This window comes from Perissodus microlepis, chromosome 11, assembly GCF_051167445.1.
Source record: "Perissodus microlepis isolate ML-2025 ecotype Zambia chromosome 11, ASM5116744v1, whole genome shotgun sequence".
Classification (NCBI taxonomy): domain Eukaryota; kingdom Metazoa; phylum Chordata; class Actinopteri; order Cichliformes; family Cichlidae; genus Perissodus; species Perissodus microlepis.
In genome coordinates this window covers 20831303-20846389 of record NC_140471.1, presented here as the reverse complement: position 1 = coordinate 20846389, position 15087 = coordinate 20831303, and the positions used below count along the sequence as shown (strand labels likewise).

The 15087-nt window shown below is 37.9% G+C and overlaps 2 protein-coding genes across 3 annotated transcripts; both read left to right on the top strand.

The window, feature by feature from the left end:
* The first annotated feature begins 8219 nt into the window (after positions 1 to 8219).
* LOC146377697 (H-2 class II histocompatibility antigen, A-U alpha chain-like) lies at positions 8220 to 11234 on the top strand. Of its 2 annotated transcripts, XM_084943094.1 has the most exons (5): positions 8220 to 8370; positions 9068 to 9173; positions 9669 to 9932; positions 10021 to 10302; positions 10391 to 11234. In XM_084943094.1, exons 2-5 carry the CDS (start codon positions 9092 to 9094, stop codon positions 10531 to 10533), a joined length of 771 nt encoding a protein of 256 aa, XP_084799220.1. In that variant the 5' UTR covers positions 8220 to 8370; positions 9068 to 9091; the 3' UTR covers positions 10534 to 11234. The 2 variants fall into 2 exon arrangements, with proteins under 2 accessions (XP_084799220.1, XP_084799219.1); XM_084943093.1 differs by lacking the exon at positions 8220 to 8370 and having other exon boundaries at positions 8422 to 9173.
* Positions 11235 to 11649: 415 nt separating this feature from the next.
* Positions 11650 to 14846, top strand: LOC146377696 (H-2 class II histocompatibility antigen, E-S beta chain-like). Its single transcript, XM_084943096.1, has 5 exons — positions 11650 to 11785; positions 11976 to 12236; positions 13686 to 13967; positions 14084 to 14194; positions 14435 to 14846. The coding sequence occupies exons 1-5, from the start codon at positions 11728 to 11730 to the stop codon at positions 14458 to 14460; spliced, it is 738 nt and encodes a 245-aa protein (XP_084799222.1). The 5' UTR covers positions 11650 to 11727; the 3' UTR covers positions 14461 to 14846.
* The last annotated feature ends 241 nt before the right edge of the window (positions 14847 to 15087 follow it).

The following is a 15087-nucleotide window of genomic DNA, read 5'->3' as shown; positions in this document are numbered from 1 at the left end:
TACAAACTCCGCTACTTCAAAGTAAACAATCACAAGCATCACATACAACATACAGAGAAGGTCTGATAACACAGAAATGACATTATGGACATATGAGCGACCGTACATGCGTCAACAAAGCTAAACCGGGGTAAGCTAACAACATAAATTAGCATATGAAATGAGGGTGAACTCACGCGTTGCGTGCGTGGCCTACCGCTCCAACTACGGACTACATTAGCTCCTAAATGGTAACATACTACAGTACTGACACAAACAAAGGCAAAATACAACACAGGTCACTACTTACTTGTCATTTACGCACACCTAACATTCCCCAGGAATCAGTGCACCCCCTCCGGACCAACACTGCTCATCCGACATTAAACTGCCCACCTTACTAACCGGATGATGTCACTAGAAGGTGGGCTGGCCCAAACTGACAGAAGACTGGCTATTACATGAACTTATAAACACCAGTAAAACTATCCTATGAACTTTGGGGCCTTTTATACAGCGGAGCCACGCAATGGTTTTACCGTCATTGTTGGTAACGAAAGTACGCGTAAAAACAGTCACTTGTCCGTCCATAGTGTGGTTATTGTAAGTATAAGAGAAAGAGAGAACTTTAAGAAATAATATAGCAACTACAGTGACCATCAAAACCATGAAAAAAATATTGCCGTAAACAGTTTCTTTTGCAACACCACAAAACAAACAATAGTGTATAATATGAAACGATAGACATTTTTATATCATCATCTGATATATATCGTCATATCGCACAGCCCTAATCCTTTTTTTGTTTATGTTGTTTATGTTCTAGGTAAAAAAATTACAAAAATACAAACTTTTTAAAATGTCTTGTTGTTTCTCTTTTTTTCCTCAGAATAAATTGCGACTAGTCTCAATGGCTGACATGGAGGAGCAACACAGCGACATGTTAACCCCGACTGCTGCAGTTCCTGTATGAACTGAGCAACTCTCAAAATCCAAGGAAAAGCTGAGTCTATTTTATTTAAAGCTCAGATGGACCTTGATGTACTAACATGCAGGCTGCATTCAGGACTTTGTCACACTGGTATATGAAGAGTGGTAACAAGACTTTGTAGTAATTTGTCTTACTATTGTCTTATTTGTTGTGATTTAGGGTGTGTGCGCACAAGCAGAGGTTTTTGTTTGTAACCGTAACCTCGTTTTCAGAGCCTTGTCTAACATTTAATGGTCATGAAATATGTCAGACTTTTTCCTCTACTTAAACAGCTAAGAGCATTTGAACACCGTGGAGAGAAAGGTGTGAATTAAGGATTTTGAACTATGATGTTTAAGTGTTGTCACTGCTGAGGATTCGTGGATACAGATCCTTATTCACTACGCTGCTGTTTACAGTTTAACTTTTCATCAGAACAATCACTTCTAATTGTACTTTGCTCCTCACTGACAAAACAAGTCCAGTAAATACACTTATCTTTAAGTTTGGGACAGTAATCTATCTTAATTTATTTTGTGTTGTAGTTATCATATGGGGAAAAGTCCTGTGGTTATCCATCCGTCCTGTTCGAATAAACCCAAAGTTCAGGAACATCTTCTTTAGATCTGTTCAGTTTTAAGTGGTGCCACATGAATAAACAGTCAACAACTTTCGACTCAAGTATGTTATATTGTAAGGTAAAGAGCCCAAAGAGTTAATCTCAGACAAATGTTCACACAAATGTGAATTGCATTCACTTCATTAAGTTATTAAGCTTAGCAACACACCTATCAACATTAGTTTGAAACGGTTAACATTAACAGACTGAACTGGACTTAATAACAGGAGTGCATATAATCTTAGTAAATTATTGTGGTGAGTATCAGCTGCGCTGGGTATGTAAATTGGGCCATCCAGCTGAGGTGCTGATTCGATGTCAGTCGTGCCAAAAATCTGGACAAATGTCACTTGATCAAGGAGCAGATCTGCATCAGATGACATCAGCTGACTACGTGTGTGTGTGTGCTGTGCAAAAAATGTTTTTGAACATTAATAAGTCGTCTTTGTGCACATATTGTTTACAGATATCAGACTGCAAAGAGCGCTACAGAGAGTCAACATTTCACCAGTTGTCAGTGGGTGAGTTTTATAATTTGTGTCCTAATTTAAATAAAAAATAAATACAAAGGAACTAGAGAATTTTGCCCTGAATTATTCAAAATTTTTAGATTTTTTTTGGGTTACCCTTCTAGATTGACAAGTTTAGCCCGTTACACAAAAAGTTTGGACACCCCTGATCTATAACAATGACAATCAGAACATGGCTATCCAACACTTTGTTTTTACTCTGCATTTGTGTAAATACTATTCTAATAGATATTGTATGTTCATCTAGGAACAGCATGATGTAAATACAAGACGGGCCCTCGTCCTTCGTGCACTTCCTGTGTACCTGCGTGAAGATGCCTCCACGTTATTCAGGACTTGTGATGTAAGTGTACTGGCCTCAGCATCAACCCCTTTGCCCAGCTGTTCAGTCGAACATATGACATCGCTCAGAACTCAAGGAGAACCAGGGTGTATATCAGGAAGGAGGTTCAACACAGTCCTCATCTGACTTGTTTTCTCCCATATATCAACTATTGTTGAATAAGATTGCAAGAAGATTGTTACGCATAAACCAGAAAACATGAAAATAGTTGAAAGATTATTAAACAAAAACAAATCCACAGATAAAAACTATCTCCCTTTTAAAATTCAAGTGTTCTATTTTTTTGGAGGTGCCATGTTGTGGTCAGAGAAATGTTTGGTAAATAACAAAAACAAATATCTTGGCATATATTTATTATTGAAAACATTTATTTAAACATATGTTTTGAAACCAAACCCAAATTAAGATTATTGTAATGCATCATGATGTATCGCCATATCAAATTAAATCGTTGACATTATAATCCTAAAAGAAACGTGCGACTTATGAAGATTCACACCTCTAATCGATAGCATAATTTGTGTCCTTGTGGGGCTGAACTCATTCTTGTATTATTTTTGTTTTGCAGTCAGCAGATGGTCCAGACCTCACTGACACTCCTGTGGCTCTGCTGACAGTTGTCACGAATGACACTACTGATTCGGCCCTCTTCAGTCCCGAAAGCATCTGCATTGTCGTTGAGGATGAAATACTTGTGAATGGTCCCACAAATCTGGCTGACTCATTTCTCCTGCTCTTTGGGTACATCTATGCACTAGACCTACAATACCCAAAGAAACTTGAGCTTACATTCACATTTATCCAGAAGGTTGTGATGTGCCTTGAGGACAACAAACCACTGAAAGGGCGTCTACTGACGCTGAAGAATGATTTGTTCAATGAGTGAATCACTCAGAATGGACTACTTGTTGAGCTGAGTATTGAGGAAGCTTTTTTGTTTGTTTTTTTCCTAATCATTTGCCTCTTCTACCTCACATTTAAGATGAATGACTGTTCAGTTCATGCACTATTCATGTTTAATGTTCTGTTGCCTAATACGTAAATGCACTGCCTTGATGTTTGTTCCCTATAAGTACAGCAGTGGAAACCAGTACTGTTTTTTTTTTTTTATGTATTTTTAAAAAAGAAAGTGAGCTGCAGCTGTCAAGGTACAGTAAGTGTTAAATGCCTCAATGTTCTAATAGCTGCAATTGCTGTTAATACTGAAAATGTTATTGAATTTTAGAATTGAGATGGAGACCCTTGGAGTCATTTTCTCTTGTTTTATTTATGAAGCACTTTTTTATGAGTGAGCTCTGTTGTTTGTGCCTTTTTAAAAGCACATTGTGTTTAATAAAAAGTTTTCTAACACTTTTAGCTGATTATAATTTACTGGGCAAACAGTTTAGAATTATTTGTAAGTGTATTTCCCACAATATTTTAAAAATATTGAAGATTTTAAGTTTTATTTCCCATATTATAAGTTAGAAAATATGAAAAAGTTTGAGTTTATTTCCCACATCGTATGAGTTGCAATATGTAAAATATTTTGAGTGTATTTCCCACCTTAATTAAGTTGAAAAATATTGAACATTTTGAGTCTATTACTCCCTAATTATAAGTTGAGGAATATCAACATTTATGAGTTAACATTGAGGTAATTTAAGGCAACTGCAACTATAATTTTTATTTTAGTTAAACTTAAAACTTTTAAAAACATCACTAAAAAATTGTTGTGTAATCTGTTATACAACAATTTTTGAGTTCTGTGAACTTATTAGGTTTTACAGTGTGTGTGACGTCATTCATCCCCGAACTGCTGCTTCGTGAGCTCACAGACAGGACAGACAGCGCGTAGCAACGCGCCTAATGATGTTTAAAGGATCCCGAAGCGCAAGTCCATCTTTTCAGACAAACTGCAAAAGAAATTTCCCTCGTAATGACCATAACTGGACTGGCCATCGGCCCACCGGGCAAGGTGATTTTTCGTGGAATTACAAAAATCTATTGAATCATATTTACTTTGGTGGACAGAAAAAAAATAAATATACCGTTTGGGGTCACTTTTCATAATCTGGAACTTTTAGTATTGAATATTCAACTCAGAATTTTCTGCTTTTCATTGTATTCAGTGACTGAAAATATTATGAAAACACTGAGAAGACAAATCATTAACTGCTGTCACATGGTGTGGCTGTCTTAGTTCTCTTTCTGTTGCAGAACTGACTCAGTTCTTCTGACCAGTTCATGTCTGAGGTTCAGACCACGAAGAACGCAATGAACCTGAAGTATGATGTATGATCCTCCGACCCACCAGATAATTGCTATCAGGTTATTTCTGAGCACCTGAGGGTTATGGTGTTAAAATTTCTCCTTTTTATTTTTAGATTGCAATGATGATGGACTTCAGCAGGAAAACAAAATCTCATCACACATCACTGCTAGTATATTCTTCACAGAACATAAAATAAAATGCAAAACATTTTAGATGGTTGGTCTTTGCACACAGGCAAGGCCAAAAAAAATCACCCTCAACAGATGTTTCACAAAAACGGGTCCACTGGAACCCACTTCCACATAAGGTGCACCTTATCTGATAGAATAGGAAGCATCAATTACATAGTAGCTATTCCCATAATTAAGACATCAACTATGAGTGTTCACAAAATGTCCTTACCCATTTTTCATGCGTGCCATGTTGTCTGCACACCCGACAGTTCAATAAACCCTGTGTTGATTACAGATTGTGGTTATGTCCTGAAACAAATGGCAGTTGCATTAGATAACTACAGAGCACTTTATAAGCCAACCCGCTTCTTTAATGAGAATTATGGTTCATTAAAGAAGCAGAAGCTCATCAGTGTTCACTGACAGTATTCTCATTAAAGGTATTGCATGACTCAGTGTCTTTCGAACCTCTATGTCCTGTGGATGTCAAATGATATAAATGGTCTAAACATACAACGTATGTTGGCGGCGACGTGGATGATGTGGATGTGCCCGCCCACTGCTGCGGCGGCTAAAGAGACACGACATACAAAAGCAACATGGACACATGGGAGACGAGAAACAGAACCATGAATACTATTAAATCAAAGGACACAAATTAAACCAGATTCACACAGTCCAAAAGGTAAACCCTGGATCACTTGACCAAGGGCCATGACACTATCACACAAAATTTAAAACTGTTCTTTTAAGTAAATAAACGAAGCAGTAGGGAATTTTTAAATATTTGTTTATTTTTATTTTTGATTTGCTGCTAAATACACTTTTTGTTGTTGTTTTTTTATATTTGCAGCTTTTTGTGCTCCCTATCAAGTGAACCCCTCACCTGAAATAATTTAAATAAAATGACATTTTAAATTATAAACCCCAACAATCAAATGACCCCCTATGAACAAGCACTGGGCAACGGTGGCCAGGAAAAACTCCCTTTCACAGGAAGAAACCTGAGGCAGAACCAGGTTCAAGAAGGGGCAGTCATCTGCCATGACTGGTTGGGGGGTGAGGGGCAAAATAAAACTTAAAGGAGAGCACGGCATAGTTATCGGAGGTTGGTGTAGTTGGTGGACCGTGGTTGGAAAGCGGGGGAGGTGGACGCACCTGAGCGCCAATCTGCAATCATGCCTTGCTGGCTTAAAGGCTGAACTAGGTCCTGCTGTGTTGTTGTTGTTACTGTGTGTGGCTGTGAGCTGCAGCCATCTGTAGTGGTAAACCTGTAGTAATAAAAGTAGATGATGAAAAACATGAGTATATGGTCAGGTCTGTCGTGCGTCTTTCACAAGATTATAAACAGGGGTGCACATAAGTGGTCCGCAGGTGCGCATCAGTTATAAACACAATGCCACAGGGAGCAGCTGGGTCATTCACGTCAGGTGGACATCTTTGAGAAGACCCAGAAAGCTGCAGGAACAATAAGGGCCGCTGTGGCAAGACCTAAACCTACTTTAAGTAGGCATTTGGCACCACGATGCCACATACCAGTACCCTGAACCTCATCCTGAGGTGGTTGAGCAACAGGAGTCTCAAGTCCCTCAGGTTCAGTAGCATTTTTGGTTTTTGAAAACTGTAATTCTTCCACTTGACACTGAATAGTTTTCAAAGCTTTCTCGAGATCTGCATTCCGTTTCTTTAGTTCATTTCTCTCGCTTTCAGCCTTGGACAGCTGAACAACAATGGTGTTGTTCTGTTCAAGGAGAAACTGTTGCGTTTCCTCAAGTTCATGCACATCTTGCTCAAGTGCTCCAATCTGCAGTGTTATCCTTACGGGCACCCCCTCTATCTCGCTTATGCGAATTTTCTTTTTGGGCTCCATGCCCTGGACTATTCCTCTCTCCCCTGAGTTGAGCGGTCCTTCCTCTCTCGTTTCTCTGTGAGACACTGAATTGCTGGACGGTTCCTGTGACATTTCTATAAAAGTTTGGCAAAAAACAAAACAAAACCGCTAACTGAATAATTTCAATGTGAAACGATTCTCTTTCCCAAGGATTCCTGGCTTGCGAAAACAACTAGGTGTTTCTTGAAATGCCGAGTTAAGGAAACTGGGGTCTATTTATAGATTTTTCTGGCAGCGACTGTGACGTCAGCCGTGACGTCAGCCATGACGTCAGCTCTCTTTGATCCTTTGATTCGATCAAAGGAGGACTAAGCCAACTAACCAACCGTCCTCGGTTTTACTATATTCCGACAGAGGATCGTGACGTCATTCATCCCCGAACTGCTGCTTCGTGAGCTCACAGACAGGACAGACAGCGCGTAGCAACGCGCCTAATGATGTTTAATGAAGTGAATGCAATTCAGTAATCAAAGGTGTTTGGCTATAACTGACTTCATGTGTATACTGTATCATAAGTGGACAGACATGGATGTAAACCACACCTTAACCATTTGGCTGAGGCAAAACTACCACAAGGCAGTGATTTTAACTAAAAGGTACTCTGGATATTATTAAATGTGAACATATCGTTAAATATGACATTTTTTGTTTGTCAGGTGTCCTGTTTGAAGAAAACACTTGGTAGCCACTTGAATGAATGTAAATAAACACATTTACATGAGGGCAACCTGATTTCAAGGAAATAAAAATGCTCAAATTTGAAAGCTTGTGAGTTATTTTGTTCATGTATCAGCTGTTTAGTCGTTTTATGACAAGATGGATGCTGTCATTATATTTTAGTATAGTGTTTGAGTTAAGGAGAATAAAAGAATATTTAACATTAATTGTACCAATGTTGTTGTGTACGAAGCAAAAATTAATTTAAGTTTTAATTTATGAATTTTTGAGTACATGGTGTACTAGGTTGTAATTGCATAGAAATGTATGTTTAAGGATATAAAGAACTATATTTAATGAGTTACAGTGAAAAGAAGTGCTTGGAAATAGTAATATGAACAGAAATTTCAATTTTTCTATTAACGGAAAATATCAGTTAATGATACAGAAAATATACTGTGAATAAACGGAATTTTCCGTTTTATAGCTGAAGGAAATGTCCGTAAATAGTACAGAGAGTATACTGTAAATCTACAGAATTTTCCTTTTTATCATTTAGAGAAAAGTGCGTCAAACTTCCGTAAAAAAACAGAAAATGTACTGGCAGAAAATTACCAGGACATTTTCTGTTTTTCCACGGAATATTTTTTTACAGTGTAAGCTGGTTAAACTTAAAAACGTAACTCTGCAGTTGCTTGGAAATGTTTTCAAGGAAGTAAACTTTTTTTAAAAAAAGGAACAGACTTTAGGCTAATTGAAGTCAGGTTTGTCAGTAATCACTGGATCAGCTGTTCCACCAAAGTCAACAAAAAATCGACAAAGGCAGAGAAGAAGCAGCCAGAAACCATGACGTAACACTGCAGTGAAAGGAAACTTCACTACAGATCTCCTTTGGAAATATTGAAGAAAAATGGAAATGCCTCCAGTGTGTCTGAAAGTACACAGTGCATTTTGGTGAGAACATGAGAAATCCACAGGGACCTGTGAACCCTGCAACTGTGGACACTCACTTCATTCATTATACACCACTTCTGCTTTCAGGGTTTTTACTACTTCTGTATACTTAAAAAATTCAAACGTACAGATTTCTGTGGCGTAACGTGAATAAAACCATCATCGTTTCATTATTATTAAATGAGAACCACAATTTAAGTGAGTATAGGAGACACAGATTTTTCTCTCTAAACTACAAGAGGGAAAGGATTTTATACCCTTATGTGTGTGTGCGCGTGTGTGTCTATAAGCAAGGTCTTCAGCTTATAGTGCAGTTTTGTTTTGGGTTTTTTTGACGGTTCCTCTTTTTTGAGGAAACTAAACATGTGACCCATCTTGGAACAAAAACCTCAGAATGAGCTTCGACAGCAGGATAAGGAAGCCGGAAAGTATCGAAATGTGGAGCAGAATTGCGGTAAAGCCGAAAAGATGGTGTAATAACTTTCATAACATCATGTGAATTTCGGAGGCAACTTTTCTGTATGACGGTGAATGCACGAAAGTTATGTAGCTACTGGCAAACGATCTCTCTGAGGTATCTCGCCTGTTCAACCGGTTAGACTGCTGCATTACCATCAGTGGTCATGTGCTAAGAAGGTGTAGCCGGGCTTTATTGTTAACTGACCCTGAAAGAGATCGTAGTTTGCATTTTGTTCAGTTTGGACCAGTGGGGAAATTTCCGATGATGGCCACCTGCAGCTCACACATGAGGCGCTCTGCTCTCGTAATCCTGCTGCTCAACAGCTTCTGCGTCTTCTCTCAAAGTAAGGATGAATTTCTAATTTACTCCTTTACTATAAACTCATACTATTCAATGTATGTTTCTCAACTTGTCTCTTCTTCTCAAGTCGTCTGGTAACTTGAATTTTCTTGTTCACTAATACTACTGTGAGGTTAACAATAACACCCCAGCTTCACTGGCATGTATTTCATCACTGCTCTTCGTGATGCAGTCTTATTTTTCTGTGTAGTATTATATTAGATCATTAACTGCACTGCATGAGGTTAGGATTGTGCTTCCACCTGGGTTCATTCATGCGTTAACCTGCATTACAAGCCGAACACTCTGGAAACACATGATTTGATGTTATGAAATGTGTTACATGTTTCCTTTATTTTCCTTTAGTTTGTTATTTAATACTCCTGTCTTACTCTTTATATTTTATGTACAGTGACAATAAAGGGCTATACTGTTCTATTCTGTTCATACTAATACATTTATTATTCTCTTGTTTGCATTTTTTGTCTTTTTTTCTCAGTTTCACATGAAATTACCTATGTCGTGGCCTGCTTTGTTGATGGGAGAACTGAGGCACAGTTTGAATTTGATGCTGAGGAGCTTATGTATACAGATTTCGAAAGACATGAAGTTGTATACACGGTGCCCCGGTATTTTATATTTAATCCAAGTGAAACATTTCAGAATTTGAATGTATATAACAATGCACAAAAAGCCAAGAGAGCATGTCCAGCACTTCTGTCATACTGGACAGTAGAGGAGAAAAATCCACCTGAAGATAAAGGTAAAGGATTTTTATTCTTGTGTTGACGTCATGTTGTAACATTGCTGATAAGATCTGATGATGTTAATTGTGTTTGATCCTACCACAGACCCCCCCGCGAGCATGCTTTACCCTGCAGATGAAGTCGAGCTGGGAGTTGAAAACAGCCTGATCTGCTTTGTGAATTACTTCTATCCACCTGACATCAATGTTACTTGGACCAAAAATGGTCATCCAGTGTCTGAGGGGGTGTCGCTCAGTCGGTATTTTCCCAATAAAGATCAAACCTTCCACCAGTTCTCAACTCTGGTGTTCACCCCGAGCGAGGGCGACATTTACAGCTGCACCGTGGAGCACTCGGCACTGGAGACACCCCAAACAAGAATCTGGGGTAAATATTTGCCCTAATGAATAAAAATAAAACGAAAAGATTTGTTTACTGTTGTCAGTAATTATGTTCTTTTTTTCTTCTTCCGCAGAAACAGAAATAATGAAAAGCCATGAAAGTCGTGGACTGGATGTTTTCTGTGCAGTGGGCCTGACTCTGGGCCTGCTGGGAGTGGCAACGGGAACATTTTTAATTGTAAAAGGACTTGAAAACAAAAAACAATATCTATCTTAGAGATTCCACACATGAAAATCACACAAATAAACAACAAAACTGGGGCACAAAGTCATGGTTCATTCAATAAACAATTCAACAATTAGGTCAGTCCAAAGGTTAAAAATTAACTGTAATGAAACAGTATCCACTAATCACATCCAGTCTTTATTGTGAGAAGTGTTTCAGATTCACACAGGAAATTTGACTTTTTTTTTTTCCTTATTTAAATTGCTGATGTTTGCTTGGGCTGTTGCAGCACTTTTAGTTAACATGCAGTCATTTTCTCCAGTAGTAGCTCTGCAGTGTAGTGGTTTGCACATTCTTCTAACAAGCAGAAGATCTCTGGTTTGATCCTGGCATGAGACACAAATCCCTTGGGGAAGGGCAGAAAAGTTTGCCAAGTAAGAGATGCTGGCTGTGCTTGAGACACAAAAGCAGTGAGAAGTAGCTTGTTATTATGAATTTTAAATAAAATGTGCTAAAACAGAGTCTCTAGGAGGCAGCAGTAAAATGTAACAAGGTTTTCTAAAGTAGTGAAGACTGGATTAAAATGTTTGCATTATATGCACAATAAATATAGTTTGCCATAGCTGGGCAATGAAGCTAATTTTTGTCTGTAACCAAACACCAGCTTTATTGTTTATGTAACTTTGGTTGTTATTTAATCTTCTTTTCTATACCAGCAAAATAAAGAAATCCTTGTTGAAAAAAATGACTATTGTCTTTCAGCTCTTTATCTTTGGTTACAAAACCCGTAAAGCTCTGATGTCCCATTAAATAAACACATCGGCCATTAAAATCAGTATTATTACAAATAAATAAAAACACATTTCCTGATATGCTATAGATATAGATATAAGCTGCTAGCCTGCTAGTGTTCAGATAAATGCAAAACCAATAAGTTTAATAAAATCAAATATAAATCTTTTTAGTAACTTCAGACTTGAGAAATTCTTGTTTTGGGTTGTGTTCAGTAATTCAAACGAATCAGGGTTAACTGTGGATATTACATAAAAATTATGGCTTGTCTGTGTTTAAAAAAAGCTTTACTGTTTGCACAAATCCGACAATAGAAGTAAATCATGTCCCACAGTGCACCACGCCTACTAGAAGCCTGCATAACAATACTGTTGCTCAATCTGGCGATTCACTTCCTTCTGCAACAAGATCAGACTTCTTCCTATTTTCATTCGTGATTCCTATTTTTTCACCATGCATATTCGCTGCACTTTACTGCTAACAAGTGTGTTCCTCTTATTTTCAAGAGCAGGTAAGTAACTTCAAGATAATAGCTGTTTATCGGTCTTACAGTAAAAATAAAAAAGACATTTGATTCATTTGTGTTATTTAGTAAACACAAGCTAACGTTTAAGATTGTCGAACTGGCGCTTGCGTTGTGTGTGAGAAGACAACACACGTGAGCATTTCGGCATCAGCTAATTGTTGACTTTGTGTTACAGATGCTTACTTTGGTTACGGGTTGATTCGTTGCCTGTTTACTTCCAAAGATGATGTTGTTTATCTGGCACAGCTCTACTTTAATAAGGTGCTTCAGGGTCAGTACAACAGCACTTTGGGGAAATATGTCGGCTACACAGAGAAAACTAAAGAAATTGCAGATGAACTCAACAAAAACGAACGTTTCTTGGAACAAGAAAAAAAGAACGAACAGAAGTGCAGAACCAACGTCGCGCTAGTGTTTGATGTGCTTTCAAGACCAGGTGAGCATAGAAAAACTCTGAAACTCTAACGATGTTTTAGATTCCAGCAGCCATTGATAGTTACACTTCTTATTTCTGTGATATCAATAAAGCACTAGGTAACAGCTTGGTGCTCTACAGGGACTTTCCCTAAAATGTTTTTTAAGTACGTGAGAAAAAGATTGCTGGTGACTGAATCCTGTGACTGGTAAGTTTTTGAAAATTACTAACAGTGCTGCAGTGTTTTGCACTGTCGCCTCACAGAAAGAGGGTTCCTAGTTTTAACCCAACCTGTGGATTTGTGTGGAGTTATCATTACCTCCCTGTGTTCAACTTCCTTATACACTCCAAACTGATGAATTACTGATGAATGAAAATCTCTCCTGATTTGTGCGCCATCTCTTTTAAATGTTGAAAGTGAAAACACTTCCATAAAGGAAACACCCCTGCGTGCTTAGTTACTGCTCCTCAGCCCTCTTAATTTTAGGAATTAAGATGTCCCTCTGTTAACCCTGGTCACGAGCAAGAAGACGGATGGACAAATTAGAGAAATGAGAAAACCCTAGACTGAAAGTAAAAAGCTCAGAGGACACGAAAGAAAAAGCAGTTCCCGAAATAAAACAGTTAGTAGAAACAACAGAGCTAACAGAGAATTCATGACTGGGAAACAAGGAGACAGAATGGCAAGGAATATCAGCGAAAATCCGAAAAAAGATACCACAAAACAGACAACCACTGAACAGTCAGGGGTGAGGGAAGAGAGACAGGACAAAAGACACAATGTGGAAGAGAGCCAGAGATAAACCTGAAGATCTGAATGCGATGATGCAGCATAGTTTATTAATTAAGGGAATGTTCCGAGTGAAAAGATCCAGCCCAAATTATAAGCTTAATCAAACAGAGGGTTTTCTGGGAATACTGTTAAATGTTTAATGCCACCTTTCCCACACGATCCAGATTAATGTGGTGGGTGGGGTCTTTTACATTTTGAGAGAATTGAGTCTACTAACAGGTTAAATGCAATTTTGAGACGGTCATTATCAGCATATACATGGATATTAAAATGACCTACTATAATTATTTTATTAGAGCTGAGGACTAAATTAGAAAGTCTAAGAATTCACCTAGGAACTGTGAGTAAGGGCCATATGAATGATAGTTAACAGCAAATAAAACTGAGTTTTCCGATTAGAGTTTACAATGCTAAGAGTTCTGCTTTCAAATGAAATCTATGAAGTTGTAAATCTGGATCTAATTTTTTCATTTAAATCTGATTTTTGGTTTGCTTTTTGCCCGACTGGTAACACGCCATCCTCTATCGGAATAGAGGATTACAGGAAAACTGAAGCTCCAGAGAAGGATATAAGGCTCATTACAGAAACTGTGTTATTGCTGCAATGCCTAATCAGTGTTAATTGATGGTATTTAATTTTATACCAAATAATTCTGACTGTCTGTTCTTTCCACAAGTTGAGCCCACAGTCAAGCTGAGGTTAGCTGAGTCACCAGAAAGTGAACATCCAGGCATGTTGATGTGCAGCGCGTACAACTTTTATCCCAAACAAATCAAACTGACGTGGCTGAGGGACGGAAAGGAGGCAACATCTAATGTGACTTCCACTGATGAACTACCCAATGGAAACTGGCTCTACCAGATTCACTCATACCTGGAGATTATACCCAAACCTGGAGAGAACATCAGTTGCATGGTGGAGCATGCCAGCCTCATGGAGCCCAAATTTTATGACTGGGGTAAGACAGTGAAAGGAAGCTTATTCTTGGACCTCATCCTGGTTTATGATGTTATTAAATAAGACTTATTAAATTCACAGTTTATAAATGTAATATAGTGATACATGTGTTTTCAGATCCAACATCCGAGGCAGAGAAGAATAAGATTGCTATAGGCGTAGCAGGGCTGCTCCTGGGTTTGGTGTTTGTACTCGGTGGAGCTGTTTTCTACAAGCGGAACACTACAAGTGAGAAACATGACAAACGTGACCTCCTTAATGTCTCTATCTGTAACCTGAGCAATTATGTTAGTAAATTTAAGGAATAACTAGTTCACTTGCTCTGTAGGTAACAAGCTGTTCACTCTAACAGTCATTATTTCCACATCTAACTCTACCACACAGCTGCAATTTTAACACATTAACACAAAATTATTGTTATTTAAAACCGATACATTTTAACTCTGTCTTCTTGTTATTATTGTATAGGCCGGATATTGGTGCCAACAAGTTAATCTACCTGTTTGGAGGTACTGTCTGAAGGTGGAATCATCTAAGAAACAATGGCAGCAAATGGAAAAAAGTCAATTTTGAGTTTGCCAACTGGGAAAAGATACTTATACTTTGTCCACTGAGACTGGAGAATTCAGAAATATTCAGCAAAAAAAGGAAAAAAACATATGACTTAAGACTTTTGTTTATAAAACATCACAACTAAATTAACAATGTAACTAATGATTTAATTAATTTATTTAGATTTCTCAGAGTGTGGGCTGTAAATGTTCATGTTGACAGAGATGCTGCTGTTTTGAATGTCTACTTGATCGTGAAATGTTTTATTAATATTACTGAAAATGTTAAAAATATGTATCTGGGGCTTGGATAAAAGAGATATATTTTATTAATCTAGTCATTCAGTTATTCTAACAAGCTGATTTATTTATAGACTTAATGTGAAACTGCATCGTGCAATATGTTCTTCATTTTCTTGTTCCAGCTGTTTTAACTTAAAGATTTCATGCATTTCTTTGTCAAGTGTGAACTGGATACCGTTGGGTTCGTAGGGCCCAGTTGTTCAAAAGTAATGTGGCAGGATAAGGATTATTTGATGTGAAATATCAAAATTAACCTGATCCCAGCAG

Excerpts from the sequence above, each read along its gene's own strand:
- LOC146377697 (XM_084943094.1), top strand. The coding sequence starts at position 9,092 with ATGATGGCCACCTGCAGCTCACACATGAGGCGCTCTGCTCTCGTAATC. Across the intron at positions 9,174-9,668 it reads CTTCTGCGTCTTCTCTCAAA|TTTCACATGAAATTACCTAT; the intron begins GTAAGGATGAAT and ends TTTTTTTCTCAG. Across the intron at positions 10,303-10,390 it reads ACCCCAAACAAGAATCTGGG|AAACAGAAATAATGAAAAGC; the intron begins GTAAATATTTGC and ends CTTCTTCCGCAG.
- LOC146377696 (XM_084943096.1), top strand. The coding sequence starts at position 11,728 with ATGCATATTCGCTGCACTTTACTGCTAACAAGTGTGTTCCTCTTATTT. Across the intron at positions 12,237-13,685 it reads TGATGTGCTTTCAAGACCAG|TTGAGCCCACAGTCAAGCTG; the intron begins GTGAGCATAGAA and ends TCTTTCCACAAG. Across the intron at positions 14,195-14,434 it reads CTACAAGCGGAACACTACAA|GCCGGATATTGGTGCCAACA; the intron begins GTGAGAAACATG and ends ATTATTGTATAG.